This window comes from Solea senegalensis, linkage group LG14 (assembly GCF_019176455.1).
Source record: "Solea senegalensis isolate Sse05_10M linkage group LG14, IFAPA_SoseM_1, whole genome shotgun sequence".
NCBI lineage: Eukaryota > Metazoa > Chordata > Actinopteri > Pleuronectiformes > Soleidae > Solea > Solea senegalensis.
The window spans coordinates 21755879-21773029 of NC_058034.1; the positions used below are offsets into that span (position 1 = coordinate 21755879).

A 17151-nucleotide genomic window follows, 5' to 3' on the forward strand; every position below is an offset into this window, starting at 1 on the left:
ATGAAAAGAGAAGAACATAACACTAATACCACTAATATGCTTTGTTTCAGACTCTCAGCGCTGAGGCCAAGGGGGAGAATAAGACACTTGTGAGGAAGAAGAGAGCGTGGATTCTTCCTCCTTCCAAGTTGATGGAGAACATAGACTACACCCACAAGCCATTCATCGCCAAGGTCATTTGACTTCTCTTCATCAAAAACAATGTTAAAAAAATAACCAGACCCATCCTGGATGGATGATGTCAAAGCCTCCAAATATGATTTTTATTATGTCTGACTAAACTCAGATTCTGCATTTGTCTGCAGTAGTGCTCGAACTTGAAGCTTCACTTGGTTTGGACAGCACGGTTATTGTAATATCAATACTATACAATGTCTTAATCAGCAATTTTTAAGTAAAAAGTATGTCCTATAGTCTCAAAGTTACTAATCCTGTGTCTCTGGGATGAACAGCAATAATTACAACAATGCAAATTCAAATTGTGTTTCCTTGTTAGATTCGGTCCGATCAGGAACTCACTACAAAAGTGGATTACTATCTTTCTGGACCGGGAGCAGACAGACCACCCATCAACCTCTTTTTGGTGAACCATGAAACAGGCTTTGTTACCATCACCGGTATCCTGGACCGCGAGATATGTCCATCCTACAACGTAAGTTCCCTTCTCATTACGGGTTTTAAGGGAAGCCGCATCACGGATGAAATGATAGTGGTTGCTGGTTCTAACCTGGTGCTTTGCTCATGTTGCTGAGTCTGCCATTGAGATGGCTTCACGCTACAGATGCGTCTTGGAATGGACGCTATTTTTGGCCAACTACAGAATCTCAGAAAATTCAGAAACTTCTTGCCAGCTTTTGTAAACATCCAACATTTAGCTGTTGCTGCAGTTTGAAGTTGTTACATGTCATTATTGCTAGAAAACCACAACAAGCACCTTTGCTGACATGTTCTCCGTTGCTCTGAATACATCATCATCATCGACGACATGATTGGTTGTAGGTCTGTCCAACTGTATTGTCAGACTTCCTTCCTCTTAAGAACAGCAGGTGATGAGTTGATGGTTGTAGGCTCGTATAGAACAAAGATAACATTATTTGTTACAAGCTTGAGCGAGTGTTTCAGCACAATCTCAGTCCAATTCTGCCCTCCATGAGCAGGACCACACTTTTTAAAGGTTTTCTAGCATCCTCATCCTATACAACACATGATCGTAATTATTAGTATTATTAAATATTATTATTATTATTATTATTATTAATAACAACAACAGGTTTGACAGCGGTGCCACCGACAGGAAGTCTCTGTGTTTCTTCAACAAGACTTATCCAGGACTGGCCTACAGGCTTCTGTCGTGAACATGTTGTAAAACTGTCCTAAGTGATGCGTGTAACCCCAAAATGAAATGTCAGTAGACCTACTGTAGGTCATAGTAGCACAATTTCTGACAGTCTTAACTACTTTACCCACTGAACCCAAAGTACAACGTCGGACCACCAGAGGCACAACCAAAGAAATCGCCACAAATGTTTCACATAGACCATCTTTCGTTTGAGATCAGCCCAAATCACACATTATTCACTGTCTAATTGTGCCCTTTCTCTTCATGTGACTTCTGCAGTTGACTGGAGTTGCTAAATACAGAAATGGAAGTGTAGCAGAAGAGAACATCCCGCTGGTGGTCACAGTCCTAGACCAGAATGACAACTCTCCATATTTTGAGCAGCAATCTGGGAGCATCAAAGAGGCAAGCAAACCAGGTAATGCTGGACTTTTGAAATGACCACACTGTGTCTAGTGTCTGCTTCTCCTCTCAGTCGTCTGAGACGAGCAGTTTCAGTGAGAAAACATGTGTTCTAGTGTGTTTTAGTCAAGAGGTGGATAGTAACGTGCCACATTTACTCCATTACAAATACATGAGTAACTTTTTGGATAAATTGTCATTTTAGGAGTGGTTTTATTGCAACATATTTTTACTTTTGTGAGTATTTATTTGAAGAAAGAACGGTACTTACACCGTTCCATTTGGCTAAACGGTCATTACTTTATTTTTTAATATCTTTTTTTTTTTTTGTATTGCTTGCACGATCTAGTTCTCTCCCTGTCGGCCATGGCTGACAAAATCTTGCCAATCAAATGCAGCCAGTTGAGTCACATGACAAGTGTTGTCATGTGACTCCATGCCGCAGCACCAGCTGTTAGCCGCTCAGCTGTTAGCCGCAGTGTTCTGTTGTACACTCCGGACGCCGGGTTTCAGCTGTCTAGTTCAGTATCTGAACTGGATAATCCTAATTTATTGTACTTTTAGTTAAAGGGTGATGTATTTAATTTCCCAAAGTATGTATTATTGTTTTAATTCAAGGGTTATTGATTTTATTATAAAGACGGTATTTATTGTTTTATTTAAAATATTATTATTTAACATATCTTAATTTGAACATTGCTATTTTATATTATGTTGTGTCTATTTTGTACCATTTGTGTTGCTCTGAAAAAAGATAAATCCAGGGAAACTCCGCAGAAACTCAGTACTTGTACTCTTGAGTACTTTATATTACTTTAGATTATATTATATAGTATTTTCCCTGCATAATTTTTTACTCTTACTCAAGTAATAATTTTCATGAGTACTTTTACTTCTACTTGAGTAGTTATTGTCTTAAAGTAAGGACCACACTGGTATTGTGGTGTTTTTGTAAGTCAATGCAGATATTGAGACTATTCTCCAATTTGTTGAGAACATTTTTCCACACAATGAACATTTAAAGATCAAGGTCAGTAAAAATGATGTTCTGTAGAAAATCATTTTCAGAGATATCTGAACACGTAACTGAGAAAAAAAAGGAAAATCCAAACCTTATGTTGATCAGTAAATGATCCATATGAATGTGGAAGTACATGCCTGAGGCATGAGAATGGGACTATTTATGGCAGCGATGTCATTATTTTAGAGTCAGAAAATGATGCAATGTCAAAAGTGAAGGTTTAAAGGACCAGTGTGTACGAATTAGTGACATCGAGTAGTGACTCTTTTGCTCACCCCTCCCTTTACCGAAACTATGGTGGCCAAGGATGTAAACACTCTCTCTCTCTTCTTTGGTGGAGCCATTTGTCTTGATTTACAGTACATAGTAAGTCCACACAAAACTGCTTTTATTCTGCTAGAAACACTGCAGCACAAGATGGCATGACCATGACCTAAAGTATGCATAAAAGGCTTCATCTAAGGTTACGAGTACCTAAGAATCTTTATTATAAAGCAATTGTATGTTTATACAAACATACTTATTGGTAGTATATTCCATTTCTGCCACTAAATTGTCCTAAATCGTGCACTAGACGTCACTCAAGCTAAAGTGGAGGGAATCAAGGAATGTTTAACTTCAATTCTAATGAACGTGGCCACAAACGAACATGAAAACAGTGGTAATCACATGACACTTAGTAGTTTTGAATGTGAACCATCAGACGTGATCTGTATAGAAAGGTAACTGAACATCGTGGCCTTACAGTATTTGTCCACGTGAACAAGCCCACTGGACGTTGACTTGATTTTTAGTTTTTTTTGATCCACTACAGGAACCTTTGTCATGCAGATTGTGGGGAAAGATAAGGACCAAGCAGGACATATTAATTCAGAGATCTCCTACAGCATCATCAGCCAGGAGCCAGCAGGCACAGGTCACATGTTCACCATCGACGCAAAGACGGGCAAAGTGTACGTCAAAGAGCCGACGCTTGACAGAGAGGTGAGTGCAACTGTTTCCCACACACGAAGACGAGTTCCGGAGAATCCGCTTTAGTTTTTCCTCGAATCAGGAGTGATTTTATCTCACACCGATGCCTTTTCATGTTTACAACTAATAATAATAATCCCAGCACACTCTCTTCTGCTGTGCTGTCACTAATATTCAAAGTGTCCCCTTGTTTGTGTGTCTTGTGTTTGTCCTCCTGGCTTGGTTCATTCCATCCGTTTTATTTGATTGCGATGTATACTTATTCATATAAAGCTTTATTTTCAAAAAGTGTGCGACTCAACATTTTCTTCTCTGGATTTGGTGAATCTACAGAGTGGTTATGGGGGATTCCATGTGGATGAACACACTTGAAGCGATGTTGTGTTTATGGGAAACGTTTTTTTAGTGTGGATACCTCATAATACACGAATGAGAAAACGTTTGAACTGAAAATCATTTTCATTCAATCTACAATCTAATCTACATTCTAACACAGGACAGCGTGAATCTGCATAATGATCCAATCCTTTTCTAGAAAAATCAATGATCAACTAATTGCACTTTTGTAAAATTTGAATAGTGTTGTGCGTTGAAAACTGGACTGGGAGCGAAACTAAATAAAGCGGCACTGTTTTTTGCCATGAACAACTTTCTTTGAACAGTTGTCTCATGGAGTGAGAGAAGTTAAGATTGTGCAGCTCATGGTTTCAGTTTCACTGTTTTTCTCCTGACAGAATTATGACTTGTACAAACTGGTTGTAATGGGGAGAGATTTGGCCGGAGCACCAGGAGGGCGAACGGGGACAGGAACAGTGGAGATCAAGGTCGTGGATATTAACGATAACATCCCCACTCTGGAGAAATCTGAGGTGAGGAATATCTCCGCACACATTTGATCTTGTGTAACAGTATAGAACACCCGTAAGTTTCTTTGATTTTACTTTTATAAGACTTCCGCGGGCAACACATCAGTTAAGGGTTTTTTCATGCATGCAGGTTTTTATCAACTTTGGCTCTGATCAGTATCAGTGGGAATGTTAAGGACCTGGTTAAACAAGCAAAGTATTTGTCTAAGAGAGAACTTAGTAAAAGATGGGTTATACCCATTCATTTTAGTGTGAATTAGCCTTTATGAAGCTTTTCCACCGCCTAAGTGAGTGAAGTTCAAGGAGATGAGGAGAACAAATAAGTGCTTTGTCCAGAGGCGGCGATGTCACTGAAATGTCATCAGAGAGTTTGTTGTTCTAAAGAAGTTTATTTGCATAACAACATCTAAAAAGTACAACGCAAACACAACAAAGGATGTGTGGAGAAGACTAGGGATGAAAAAAGGATATAAGACGCTCTATATTGCACATTCTTATGCCTCTGTATATACTGTACGATTAAACATAGTAATGGAAAAAAGCAGCCTAAATGCTCCGTGTTCTAATGGTTAACAGACAGGATATCACTGAACTGAAATACCACTGAACGTGGTTGTGATTCGGCTCAAAATCGCCTGCTTTCAACAGTGCTGTCACTAAATACACCACACTCATGTGCATGTTTTCAGGATTTTTTCGGCCTTAGAAAGAGGTTTTTCAAAACAAAGAAAAGTAAATATTTATTTAATCTGACTCCATTTACAAAACAAATAACTTTACTTTTAAATATCAGTGAATTTAATTTAACCAGTCGTTGAAAATGTCTAAATAAGTATTCAATAACAGATACTTAACTATTTAGAACAGAAGTCTCAACAAGGCAATATTAGAAATGAAGGGTTAACATACCAGTTTATTGAAACGTCCAAAGTAGAAAATACAGCCAGTAAGTTACACACAGCTGATGTGTGGGAGCTTCTGATAAGCAGACCAACTCCACTGTGAATGGGAGCTCTGTCCCTTATATCCAAAATATCCAACCACAACACAGACACTTCAAATTCACATATCCATTGAAATTGACAAGGGAATGCTTTTTCTGTCTGAGGACCTTTTGTCCACCATGGGGTCTTTTCACATGACAATTGAGCTACCTTTACCTGTCCACTTCCTGCACTTAGACGATCACACCTACACACTTCAAAGGAGAGACAGTGTTTACTTATCAGAGTGGTGGGAGACGGTCCCCAACTCATAAGGTTTGAACCTAGGTGGTAAATTCATTTACAGATAATCAAAAGGCAGAATCGTGATGACGTTTGTCTGGGGAAAACCTCCTATTGTCTCCAGGGTGCGGTCTGACTGTCTTACAATGCCAAAAATCAAGTTGGCATTGTTCACTTTGATTTTTGTGTTGGACGTCGCGCTTATGACTCTCTCAGTGACGACGCTCTCTGACCAATCAGTGGCCAGCAGTCTGTTGACGTCACATTTTAGTATCGGCGCAGATCGCTTTGAACCTCATCAGAGCAGGTACCACAAAAGCACCAGCTACCAGGAACTGTCACTGATGGAAAAGCAAAAAAAAAAAAGTCAAGCCAAATAGTTCCAGAACTGTTTACTTGAAAAGCACCAGTCATGCTCAGTGTGTTTCAGTTACCGTCAAAAACAGTACACACGATGAATTTTACTATCGTCATCTGGTTTTCTAATGAAAATGGCCCACGTCCTCACTATTATTTAATGTTTGCAGTGCTCCGGCTCGGTGGATGAAAATGTTGTTGACGTTGTTGTGATGAGAATCAAAGCTCTGGACAAGGATCTTGAGTACTCAGACAACTGGGTGACCCTCTTTTCAATCGACAAAGGAAACGAGGACAATCTCTTCTCAATTGAGACGGACAGAGAAACAAATGAGGGCATCCTGAAGCTAATCAAGGTATTTAGACTAGCTCATTTTGTTTTCATTGCAGTGACCGTAACTCATTATGCGACGGCTCGTAACACTTGTTTGTTGTTGTCTATTTCTTTCTCTCTGAATGTGAACCATGACCAAATAGCCTGTGGACTTTGAGGAAATCCAAAATCTTGAGCTTGGCCTTCTGATTAAAAATGTAGCATCTTTTGTGGAGGGTGGTCCGGGTGGAGTTGATTGCAAGATAGCGGTGAATAATATGCCAGAGGATCCAGCGTTCATACCTGACACCAAGATTGTTCCTGTGTCAGAAGATCCAGATAAAGATCCTACAGACTGTGATCACAGTGTTCCTGCTGATCCAGACACAGGAAAACCAGCAGAAAATGTCAAGTAAGTCAAACTCTCAAAGGTTCCCGGGGTATTAATATGCGTTTGTGTGATCGGACAGTGCTTGACCACTTGGAGGATTGTTATTCAATCGCCAAACAACTTTGGGAGGTGGTTTGAGACACCTCGACCCACATCAACTCGCGTGTCGAGACTGTCCATCAAAAAACATAACTATGGCTCAGGAATTACGACCCATTGGTCCATCCATCATCTACCGCTTTATTCTCCACCTCATCTCCCTCTTGTCCTTTCTCTCCCCTTTCTGTCCCCACCTCCTGTCCCCATTTTTCCTTTCACCCCAACCGGTCGAGGCAGATGACTGCACATCTCTGAGCCTGTTTCTGTCAGAGATTTCTTCCTGTTAAGAGGGAGTTTTTCTCTCCACCTTGCTTGCTCTTGTGGCTGTTGGGTTCTCTCCTTGATGTTGTCTATGTACAGTGCCTTGAGATAATGTATGTTATGATTTGGCGCTATACAAATAAAATTGAATTAAATTGAATTAAATTGAATTGAATAGTAAATCAGTATTGTGTGTGGAAAAACTGAACTTTAACGTAAGATCAAGAAGAAATCCATTAAGCCTAATAAGCGAAATTGCTGTTGTTGTCGTTCAGTTATGCTAAAGCCTATGATCCAGACCACTGGTTTACCATCGATGAAAAAACGGCAGAGATCAAACTCAACAAAGCACCTGACAAGGAGTCACCGTTCTTGGTGAATGGAACGTACATCGCCAAGATTGTGGCGATAACTAAAGGTAAATTATCATTTTATGCGTTTTTGGGCCTGGGTTACAGTGGATGTGTGTACTGCTATTGCACAGGGAGGATATGTTATATTCAAAGTTGCGCTAAATATCTGATTAAAATAACAAATACAAAGCGGGAGGGGGAAAACAAACGAAAACTTATTTTTAAAAAAATTGGAATCACTACTGCTGAAAAGTGTTGAGATTAAAATGCAAATTTCATAGCAAAAGAAACAATTCTTATTTTTTTTAATAACCATAACTTTAAGTGTATATATTCTGGAGTGATACACAAAATAAATAATTGTCAAGAAAAAAAATCACAGTCAAAAACTTTATTAGCAATTTAGTTTACAGAAAATCTTCATTTACTTTGAAATGTGGTTCAGAGTTTTTAAACAGATATATAGTACATATTAAAACTGAGGAGAAAGATACTAGATCCTTAACTAGTTTTCTGAGAACTGCACTTGTATCTCTTGCTGTGGACAATTGTCTTGTCTTTCTTGAATAATCTGTTTGACATCATCGTCATATATAACGATGAAAAGGAAGTTAACGCAGCTGTCAAAGATAATTACTGACATAAAGCACACGAATCTCGTTGACTGAACCTGCCAAACCACTGTGTGTGTGTCAGTCAAAGAAGAACAAGATGATGAAACAAGTTTGCATGTTTCTAAAACTTCTTTCTCTCTTAATTGTGAGCTGTGGGCAAAAAGTAAACACCCATTGTGCTCTATTGTTTTATATGCAGATGAAAGCAAGTCCTGGTCATTTAAATGTGTTATTTAACATTGTAAAATATTATTTTATAAGGTGCCTACATTACAATAAATATCAGCTTTTTAAATAATCCGAACCACAACTACATATGTTAACATCGTTCACCTCTTGACCTCCGGCACACAAACCAGTTTGATCCGGCCCGCAATGTTACCTGAAGTCTCAAGACTCTTCTTCACCTCAAGTGACAGATCAGTGGGTTCACAGTGATACGGTGAGACATAAGAGAAGATGTTCAGGAGCTCTGGAGCTCTATATACTAAGTTACATATTTGTTTTACCCTAGTATAACAGCTCATTGTGATGTAAAAGTCTTGTTGTGGGGAGATTGGTGGGCTGTCTTCACTGCCCCCTTCCGCCTGTTAGCGGAAGACCAGCCTTGCAAGATCAAGGCCGTCCTTAGAATCAGGACGTAAATGACCACAGTTGCAAAGTTCTGCTTTAACAAGTAAAACACTGCCAGACTAAACTTGATGGGTGCATATGAAGATGGGTTCAATTACTCTTATTTATTTAAAACATCGTCTTAACTCTCGCTGCTGGTCTGAATGGTCTTTTCATCCATAAGTATAATGTCCAGAAGTCACAAGATCTAAACTGTGATATACTGAGAAACACAGAGCTCATAACCAGGCAAACTCATGCGTCAGCGGTTTGAATGGGAACAGTGACAGTTTGGATAATTTCAATACTTTAACTACTAAACTGTGAAGATTTGCACTTGGATCAACACATACTATCCCTAGATACTCATATACACTGCTTTACACCAGTTTAGGGGTTTAGTTGCACCTCCAAAAGTTACACACTACAGTTTTAATTGTATGTGGCATTACAGGCACACTGCTGTGTAGCTAACGACGCTGATTCATTGTGTCCTCAGACATGCCGGCAAAGACAGCAACAGGAACAATCGCCATCCAAGTCTCTGACTTCAACGACCACTGCCCCACTCTCAAAACTAGCCACGTCACTCTGTGCTCGAACGAAAAAACGGTATACGTCACCGGCCTGGACGAGGACTCCCATCCCAACGCTGCGCCGTTCACGTTCAGAATCCTGTCCGAGGGGACTCATGGCAGCTGGGTTCTGGAAGTCCTCAATGGTAAGAACACATGCTCGCAGGTTAGGGGGAGCACCACAGCGCCACATGCAGGCCTGGCACATTTCTACCAGAATTCTGGTATCAGTAAAGCTAACCTTGGAGCTTTGACAAGAGACTGACAATATTATTTATTTATGGCTAGCAGGACATTATTCCAACAAAAAGTATTTGAGTAAAATTTTTTAATGATGGCATAGAGTAGGAAAGGTTGCAGTATTGTTTCTGCTCTACTTCCTCCACTATCATAATGATCATACAGTGCATGTTTAACAGCAACATCCACACTGTGGTTTTTCCTGCAGAGACGACTGCTGCTCTCCACTCTCAGGAGGCTCTGTGGCCGGGTACATACGAGTTGCAAGTGGAGGTGTCGGACAATCAGGGTCTGTCCTGCCCAGACAAGGAGGTTTTTCACGTTGATGTTTGTACCTGTGGGACAGCAGAGACGTGCTACAGGAAACTGCAAACGCCTTCATCTGAGCTCGCTGCCCCAGCCATCGGTCTGATGTTCCTGGCAATGTGCTTACTGCTGCGTGAGTCGCTATAAAAGCAAAGTAGGACTATATTATACCTTATCTGTCAAAGAAAATGATGACTGTATTTTAGAAAGGACACATCTAGGTGATAAAACTGTTTCTTTTATTTATGAAAACAATCGCTTCATCCTTTTGAGCTTCACTGATGTGAATGGTGTACTTCTCTCCACAGTACTTCTTCTTTTCCTACTGTACTGTCAGTGCGGAGGAAAAGAGGCCCTGTTTCCCGATCAATTTAACGATTTGCCGTTTGACACCAAACAACACCTCATGTCCTACCACACTGAGGGCAAAGGCGAGGTGAGCTGGCATTTGTTTATTCTATTTTACAGAAATTGACTCCTGAACCTTTTCCATTTGAATGAAAGTCACACTGTTACCATAGCTTCAGGACTGCCGCTGGCGATCGGACACAAAGCAAAGGAGGGAACTAATGTTCCGTGCCAGTGGCAATAAAATAAATGCCCAGACTCCTCCTGACACGTGAAGCATCTGTGTGTTCATCATCTGCCAGAATAAATAAAGGTGCTAGCCCAAAGTAGCAAAATCTTCAGCCCAGGAGAAATGATATACCCTGTGCTTCCCAACTACGACTTGCAAAGTTCAGCTTTAACACTAGGGTTGATCTGCAGTCCCTGGCATATAGATGGTGAAAACATACAACTAGCACAACAATTACTAAAAAATGATGAGTAAAATAATGGTATTATTGCCCAGGAGTTGACATGTTTTGTATGTTTTGGGGTAAATGCCCCGTGTACAGTATTTACTGCACGTGTGTCACTGAAAAATTATCATTCTGGAATTACTTATTATTTAACTTTGAAAATGCGTTATGTTGTCGTCATTATGTTAGTGTTAAGTAAAATAAAATTTGATCCAAGTTATTATTATGCGACAATAAATGACACAATCTTTCCTCTGTTCCTTTTTTAGGCAGTCCCACTCCAAAGTGTCCCTATCAGGTCCCTATCAGCACCGGACGTGAACTTTCCAAAGCAGAGATTATTAAACATGGAAAACTATCAGACCAACACATACTTTAATGAATCCGTGCAGAAATTTCAGGAAAGCAGCCAAAACTTCATGGAGGTCGATGGCTACAGGTTTGCTCGGCAATCATTTGACCGCCGCAGCAGCAAATCTCAGCAATTCACGAAGCTAGGATTTGGTACTCAAAAGTCGACTCATCTCTATGAGGATATGGCTTTACCTGAGTCTTTTCTCGATCACTACTACACAGAGGTACGATGATAGTTAAATATGAAGCTGTTTTTCACCACATTTTCAACATGTAAATCTATGCCCAGCGTCATTTGACACCGTTATTTGTTTTTTTTCTCTGCCCTAAACAGAAAGCAATGTTTGTTGAGCTGGGCAAGGATGGTATGTTGCAGTTCAATTACGAGGGACAAGATTCCTGTGCAGGTTCAGTGGGCTGCTGCAGCCTCCTGGAGCCTGACAATGACCTACAGTTCCTAAATGACTTAGAGCCCAAGTTCCAGACTCTTGCTGACATCTGTTTACCTCCGACACCAAAACCGTCCCTGCCTGACAAAGTCGTAGATGCTGATTTAGTAATCGATACACAACACACTGTTGAGACAAAACAAGCCAATGTGAATACAGAGAAGGTAGTGTCGTCTGTTAACGTCACCAAACCAACCGAACCTCCACCCATGAAAATAACTCAGTCTGAGGTCACTAACATCAGTCAGTCATCTCACATCCATCAGTCATCTAACATCCATCACACTGCTACTTTGCCTTCTCCGGTTCAGACTGTTGTCCTGCAGCAGCAGCCAGTTTACTACACCAGCCCTATGCTACAACCCATGCAGTACGTAGTTCAACCACAGATGCAGACCACAGTTCTTTTGGCAGATGGGGCCCATGGAGCCAATGTTCCAGGACTGTATGTAGTCAGTGGGTCCCAGACTGCTTCTGGAGTCCCATTCAATATGCCCACAGCCCCTGCTCCTGCTCCTGCGCTAGTTATGCACGGCTTTGAGAGCCCCAAAAGCTCTGCTAGCCCGACCAGACTTGTCAGCTCCACGCAGTTGCTACCTGGTAGCATAAACTTGCCCCAGGGCTCATTCCGTGCAGAGGGTTGGAAAGTCGTAGGATCAAATACCAATGGTAATCATGTGATGGTTAAAAAGAAACCTAAGAAAAGTTTGCCAAGTGTGACAGATCCTGTGAATTCAGGCTCATCTAAGGGCCCAGAGGTGCTGTCCTGGTAAAAGAGGCTGCTTCCCCTCAGGGGATATCAGACACAGCAGCCCAGAAGAGTGTGTATGGCATTCTGCCAGGACACACTGTTGCTAAAAATGGGGGTGTTTTTGCAGGTAATGGAGGTGGGCAAATGTGGGGTGGGCAGCCAGAGCAGATGGGGTAGCCAAGAGTGGCTGGGATGTGGCCCGCTGGAATTAGTACAGTGGGTGTTCAGCAGGCCAGTGTAAATCAGTTCCAAGGAACTTTCACTACTTTAGGACAAACAATGAATACCGCTGGTTTCCCAAAGGCAAGTACACTTGATTCCCAAAAGGAGAACAATACCATTGACAATAAATATAACTTCACTCCTAATGAAATCATAAAATGTCATCTACCCTCAAAGGAAGAGGTCCAGATGAGAAATCTGTTTCAGGACAGCAGTGATGCAGATTCAGCAAATGGCAGATTGTACAACTGAAGAGTCACCATCAGAGGATGTGATTACCTTCACATCACAAGAGGACACAAGAGATGACTAGTGAGTTGGTCCATGTTGATATTAAAAACAATGTAGGTATCCAAGAGACTATAGCTCAAGTGTCAGAAAAGTCCTCAGTTGATCATCTAAATGAAGCCGCTGTGAAACCATTAGTAGAACCAGATGTATTACATGAATCAAAAGCAACCGGCAGATACAGCAAATTTAATTTTACTCTTTATTTTCCTTCTAAGTCCACATACTATACCCCCGTACTCTGATGTGTCTATTCAAATTGCAATTTAAAATTCAGACGGGGTGTTTTGGGTTTTTTCAACATGGACGCTATTGTATGTTTATAAGTGAGTTTGAACAACTGGACTGAAGTACAAAGCCATGTTTATAGTGGGTCCTTCTGTCTGTTTGCTTTCTTTTTTTCTTTGATTATATACATTTGAGATTATTTCTTGTGCATACGATTACAGATGGACTGTTTTGTGTTTTGTGTGTCTTTCAGTGAGTGATATTTTAGATCGATATAACTACATTTGCGTAACGCATAACATAATTTGTAAAAGCTGTTAAAATGCTTTTAAAAAGTTAAAAGTCAGTTTATATGATTGGTGGGAAGAAGTTCACATTGACGCTTCTTTAACTTTAATTTTCCTACATCTACAACTGTGTTAGAGCTACATGTTTTTATTAGTTGTCAAAAAGCTGCTTTACAGACAATACTGTGTTTGATTTACGCGCACACCTGTCTGCACACTTGCATATGGGCGTATGTCTGTCAGTGTGGTGGGAGGGGAAACATGATTAACATAACCTATCAAACTTTATTGCATACTGGTGTTTTTACTACTCACTATTAATAAATGTGACACTGTATACAATGTAGTGTTCTTTAGTGTTCTCATCTGATTTCTTGTACTGTAGTTTGTGTTATTGCCATTAGTTCTGTTGGTGATCCCAACTGACCCTGTTCTGAACAACAAAAGTCAACAAGAAAATTCCGCGGCGAAATTTCGAGCGTGCCTGCTGTTCTTGCTGCCGATGTCGTCGGGTGCAGGACTTGTGCTGGTAAAAGAGTAACATTTGGGTGGATTGAACTTTTAAAACTTTCAAGAACGGTTGATGATAGAGATAAAAGGCTTTCAGCAGCTCCCACATTTAAATTAGTGAGAAACGGGTGTAAATTAACAGAGAAATCACAGTTTTAAAATCACCCACGTCTTGATTTTTCCAAAACGGGAGGCTCTGAAGGCCCGAACAACGTCCTACAACAATGGGCGGTACAAAGAGAAAGAGGAGGTATCGCTGGGCGATCGGGACGCCAGGCGTATGTGGCAGGGACTTCGGAATATCACGGACTACAGAGGACGTAAAGAATAATCGGCTGCTGTGGATCCTTCGCTAGCAGAGGAATTTAACTCCTTTTTCGCACACTTTGAGACCTCTAGCGTCGCAGCTAGCGCTAACGCAGAGGAGCCCAGCTTAAACACCGGTGATTACCACGCACTGTCCGTCTCAAAGCACCACGTAAGGAGGCTGTAAACAGCAGGATGGCTGCAGGCCCTGACGGCATCCCCGGCCGGGTGCTGAAATCATGTGCTGGGCAGCTAGCCCCTGTCTTCACCTCTATTTTCAACCTGTCCTTGGCTCACTGCGTTGTCCCTGCCTGCTTCAAGAGGTCCACCATCATCCCTGTTCCAAAGAAGCCCAGCCCTGCCTGCAACAATGATTACTGCCCAGTACCACCTCCGTGGTGATGAAATGCTTTGAAAGACTGATCAAGGACTTCATCTGCGCTTCACTGCCCAGCTGACCCTCTTCAGTTCGCCTATCGCCCTAATAGGAGCACTGATGATGCCATCACCCACGTCCTCCACTCCACCCTCACCCACCTGGACAGTGGAAAGGGGAACTATGTGCAGCTGCTGTTCATCGACTACAGCTCCGCATTCACCACCATAGTTCCCCACAGACTGGTGTCAAAGCTCAAGGACCTGGGGCTGGGGCTGAACTCCTCACTCTGCTTCTGGGTCCAGAGCTTCCTGACGGACAGACCACAGGTGGTGACGATGGGGAACCACACCTCCAGCCCACACACTCAGCATCGGAGCCCCCCAAGGCTGCATCCTGAGTCCTCTGCTCTACTCTCTCTACACCCATGACTGCAGAGCCACTCACCCCTCCAACATCATCGTGAAATTTGCGGACGACGCGGTGGTGGTTGGCCTGATCTCGAACAACAGGGAGACAGCCTAAATGGAGGAGGTGGATGTACTGTTGACATGGTGCCAGAAAAACAACCTGGACCTGAACGTCTCTAAGACCAAGGAGATAGTTGTGGATTTCAGGAGGAAGAAGCCGAGGAGCCATCCCACCCCCCTCAGGATCTACGGGACCCTGGTGGAGAGAGTTAGCAGCTACAGGTACCTCGGGGTCCACATCTCCAAGGACCTAACCTGGACCACACACATCTCCACCCTGGTAAAGAGAGCCTGTACCACCTCAGACGGCTGAGGAAATTCAAGATCTCCTCCGTGCTGCAGAGAACCTTTTACACTGCAGCAGTGGAGTCTGTGCTCACCGGCAGCATCATTGCGTGGTACGGCAGTTGCATTGCCAGGGACAGGACAGCTCTCCACAGAGTGATCCACTGTGCTGAATGCTCCACCAGGACAGCACTGTCCACTCTGAAGGAGATCTACACGAGGCGCTGCACCAGCAGAGCCAGTAGGATCATAAAAGACACTCACCACCCATTTAACAGACTGTTCCAGTGACTGCCGTCTGGCAAACGTCTCCGCTCCTGCATGGCCAAAACAGAGAGGCTGAGGACGAGCTTCTTCAGGCCGTCAGGATGCTGAACTTTCAACTACCCACATGAATACTCAGCCCTCCACACACATCACACACACACACACACACACATACGAACACACATCACACTCAACCCATTCATACCCCCCACACCACAGACACACACATACACTCAACCCATTCACACCCTCCCACCCCTCACACACCCACACACATATTTGAATTCATATTGCTGCTGTGTACATTCCATTCTGTATTTTATTGCATTTTACTGCATTTTTATTTTATTTCTTGTGTATTTTGTGTCTTATGTAAAAAATATAGCTACTTATTTTGTAAAACTGGAATTCATTTTTATCTGGAATTTGTTTTTATTTTTATTTTTTATTGTATTTTAATTGCTGCACAGTTGTATAGTGGGGCTTGTTGCAAAGTCATTTCACTGGGGGTGTACTTGTACATCCACATGTGACAAATACAAAATCTTTAATCGTCCACACAGAAATATCTCAGACCTGGGATTAAACCCAGCACATTCTTGCAGTAGCATAGTTAAGACCTACTAACCACTATGCCACCATGCCACTCAGGTGTTACAGTAATATTGTCCCAAAAGTCACAAAAATGTTATAGTTTATTATGTCGCCCAAAATGGGTCAAAAAAGTCATAGTATAGTATGTCGTCCAAAATCACTCAAAAATGTCATACTTTAGTATGTCATCCAAAATGTCACAAAAATGTCATAGTTTAGTATGTCGTCCAAAATTAGTCAAAAATAAAACACACGTTAAAACACACGTGAAAACACACGTGAAAACACACGTACATGAAGAACGTTCCCTCACTGTGTTCATGAACCCACAACGGTCAAAGAAATCAAGAGAAACAACAAAGTCTGTAGCTTTTAAAATGTTAAAGACATTATTTTACATCACAGAGTTAAAACGACCACTAAAACAAATGGAAACAGTTTTAATTCGACAAAGTTCTAAACGACGTCATGAAGCTAACGATTATGTGTCGTCATGACAACAAGCTTCATGCTGATTGGACGAGAGGGTGAAGAAAAGGTGAATGCAGTCGCTGGTGTTTGACCACAGGGGGGCGACGAGAACCGAACTTTGTCTGTGAGACGTTCTCTTTATAGATATTTACAAATGCAAACTGTGGCGCCACCTTCTGGAAGTGACAATATCATCAGTATTTCAGAATAAAGTACACACTGGTGGAATATTACCTTTATAACGACAATAGTGAGATTGTGCTTTCTAAAAAAGAATGAAATATAAGAACGAGTCTTTCATAGAAACAGAAATCCCAGCTCTAAGTGAGGATTATTTTTTTTTTACCTTATCTTAACTCTGCATTTGTCTTTTGTAGAGAAAGGAGAAAAGATCAGATTCTGCTCTTTTTCATTCATATCTTGTGATAATGTTTCTTTTCTGTGTTTGTTTGTTTCCTTTTCTTTATGGCGTTAAAGTATATTTTCTGCTTCTTTTTATCAGTTTATTCCTTTTTTACTGACCATATTTCACGATGTTTGTCT

The 17151-nt window shown here is 41.5% G+C and overlaps 1 protein-coding gene across 1 annotated transcript in view; it reads left to right on the plus strand.

The window, feature by feature from the left end:
• Nucleotides 1-13699, plus strand: part of LOC122780929 (desmoglein-2-like) — a 51947-nt gene extending 38248 nt beyond the window's left edge. The window contains 12 exon segments of the mRNA XM_044044365.1: nt 1619-1757; nt 3577-3746; nt 4469-4603; nt 6354-6539; nt 6661-6908; nt 7523-7665; nt 9326-9547; nt 9850-10080; nt 10256-10383; nt 11020-11328; nt 11439-12300; nt 12303-13699. Of these exon segments, the coding sequence (XP_043900300.1) occupies nt 1619-1757; nt 3577-3746; nt 4469-4603; nt 6354-6539; nt 6661-6908; nt 7523-7665; nt 9326-9547; nt 9850-10080; nt 10256-10383; nt 11020-11328; nt 11439-12300; nt 12303-12481 (2952 nt within the window). The 3' untranslated portion in view covers nt 12482-13699.
• Nucleotides 13700-17151: the final 3452 nt, after the last annotated feature.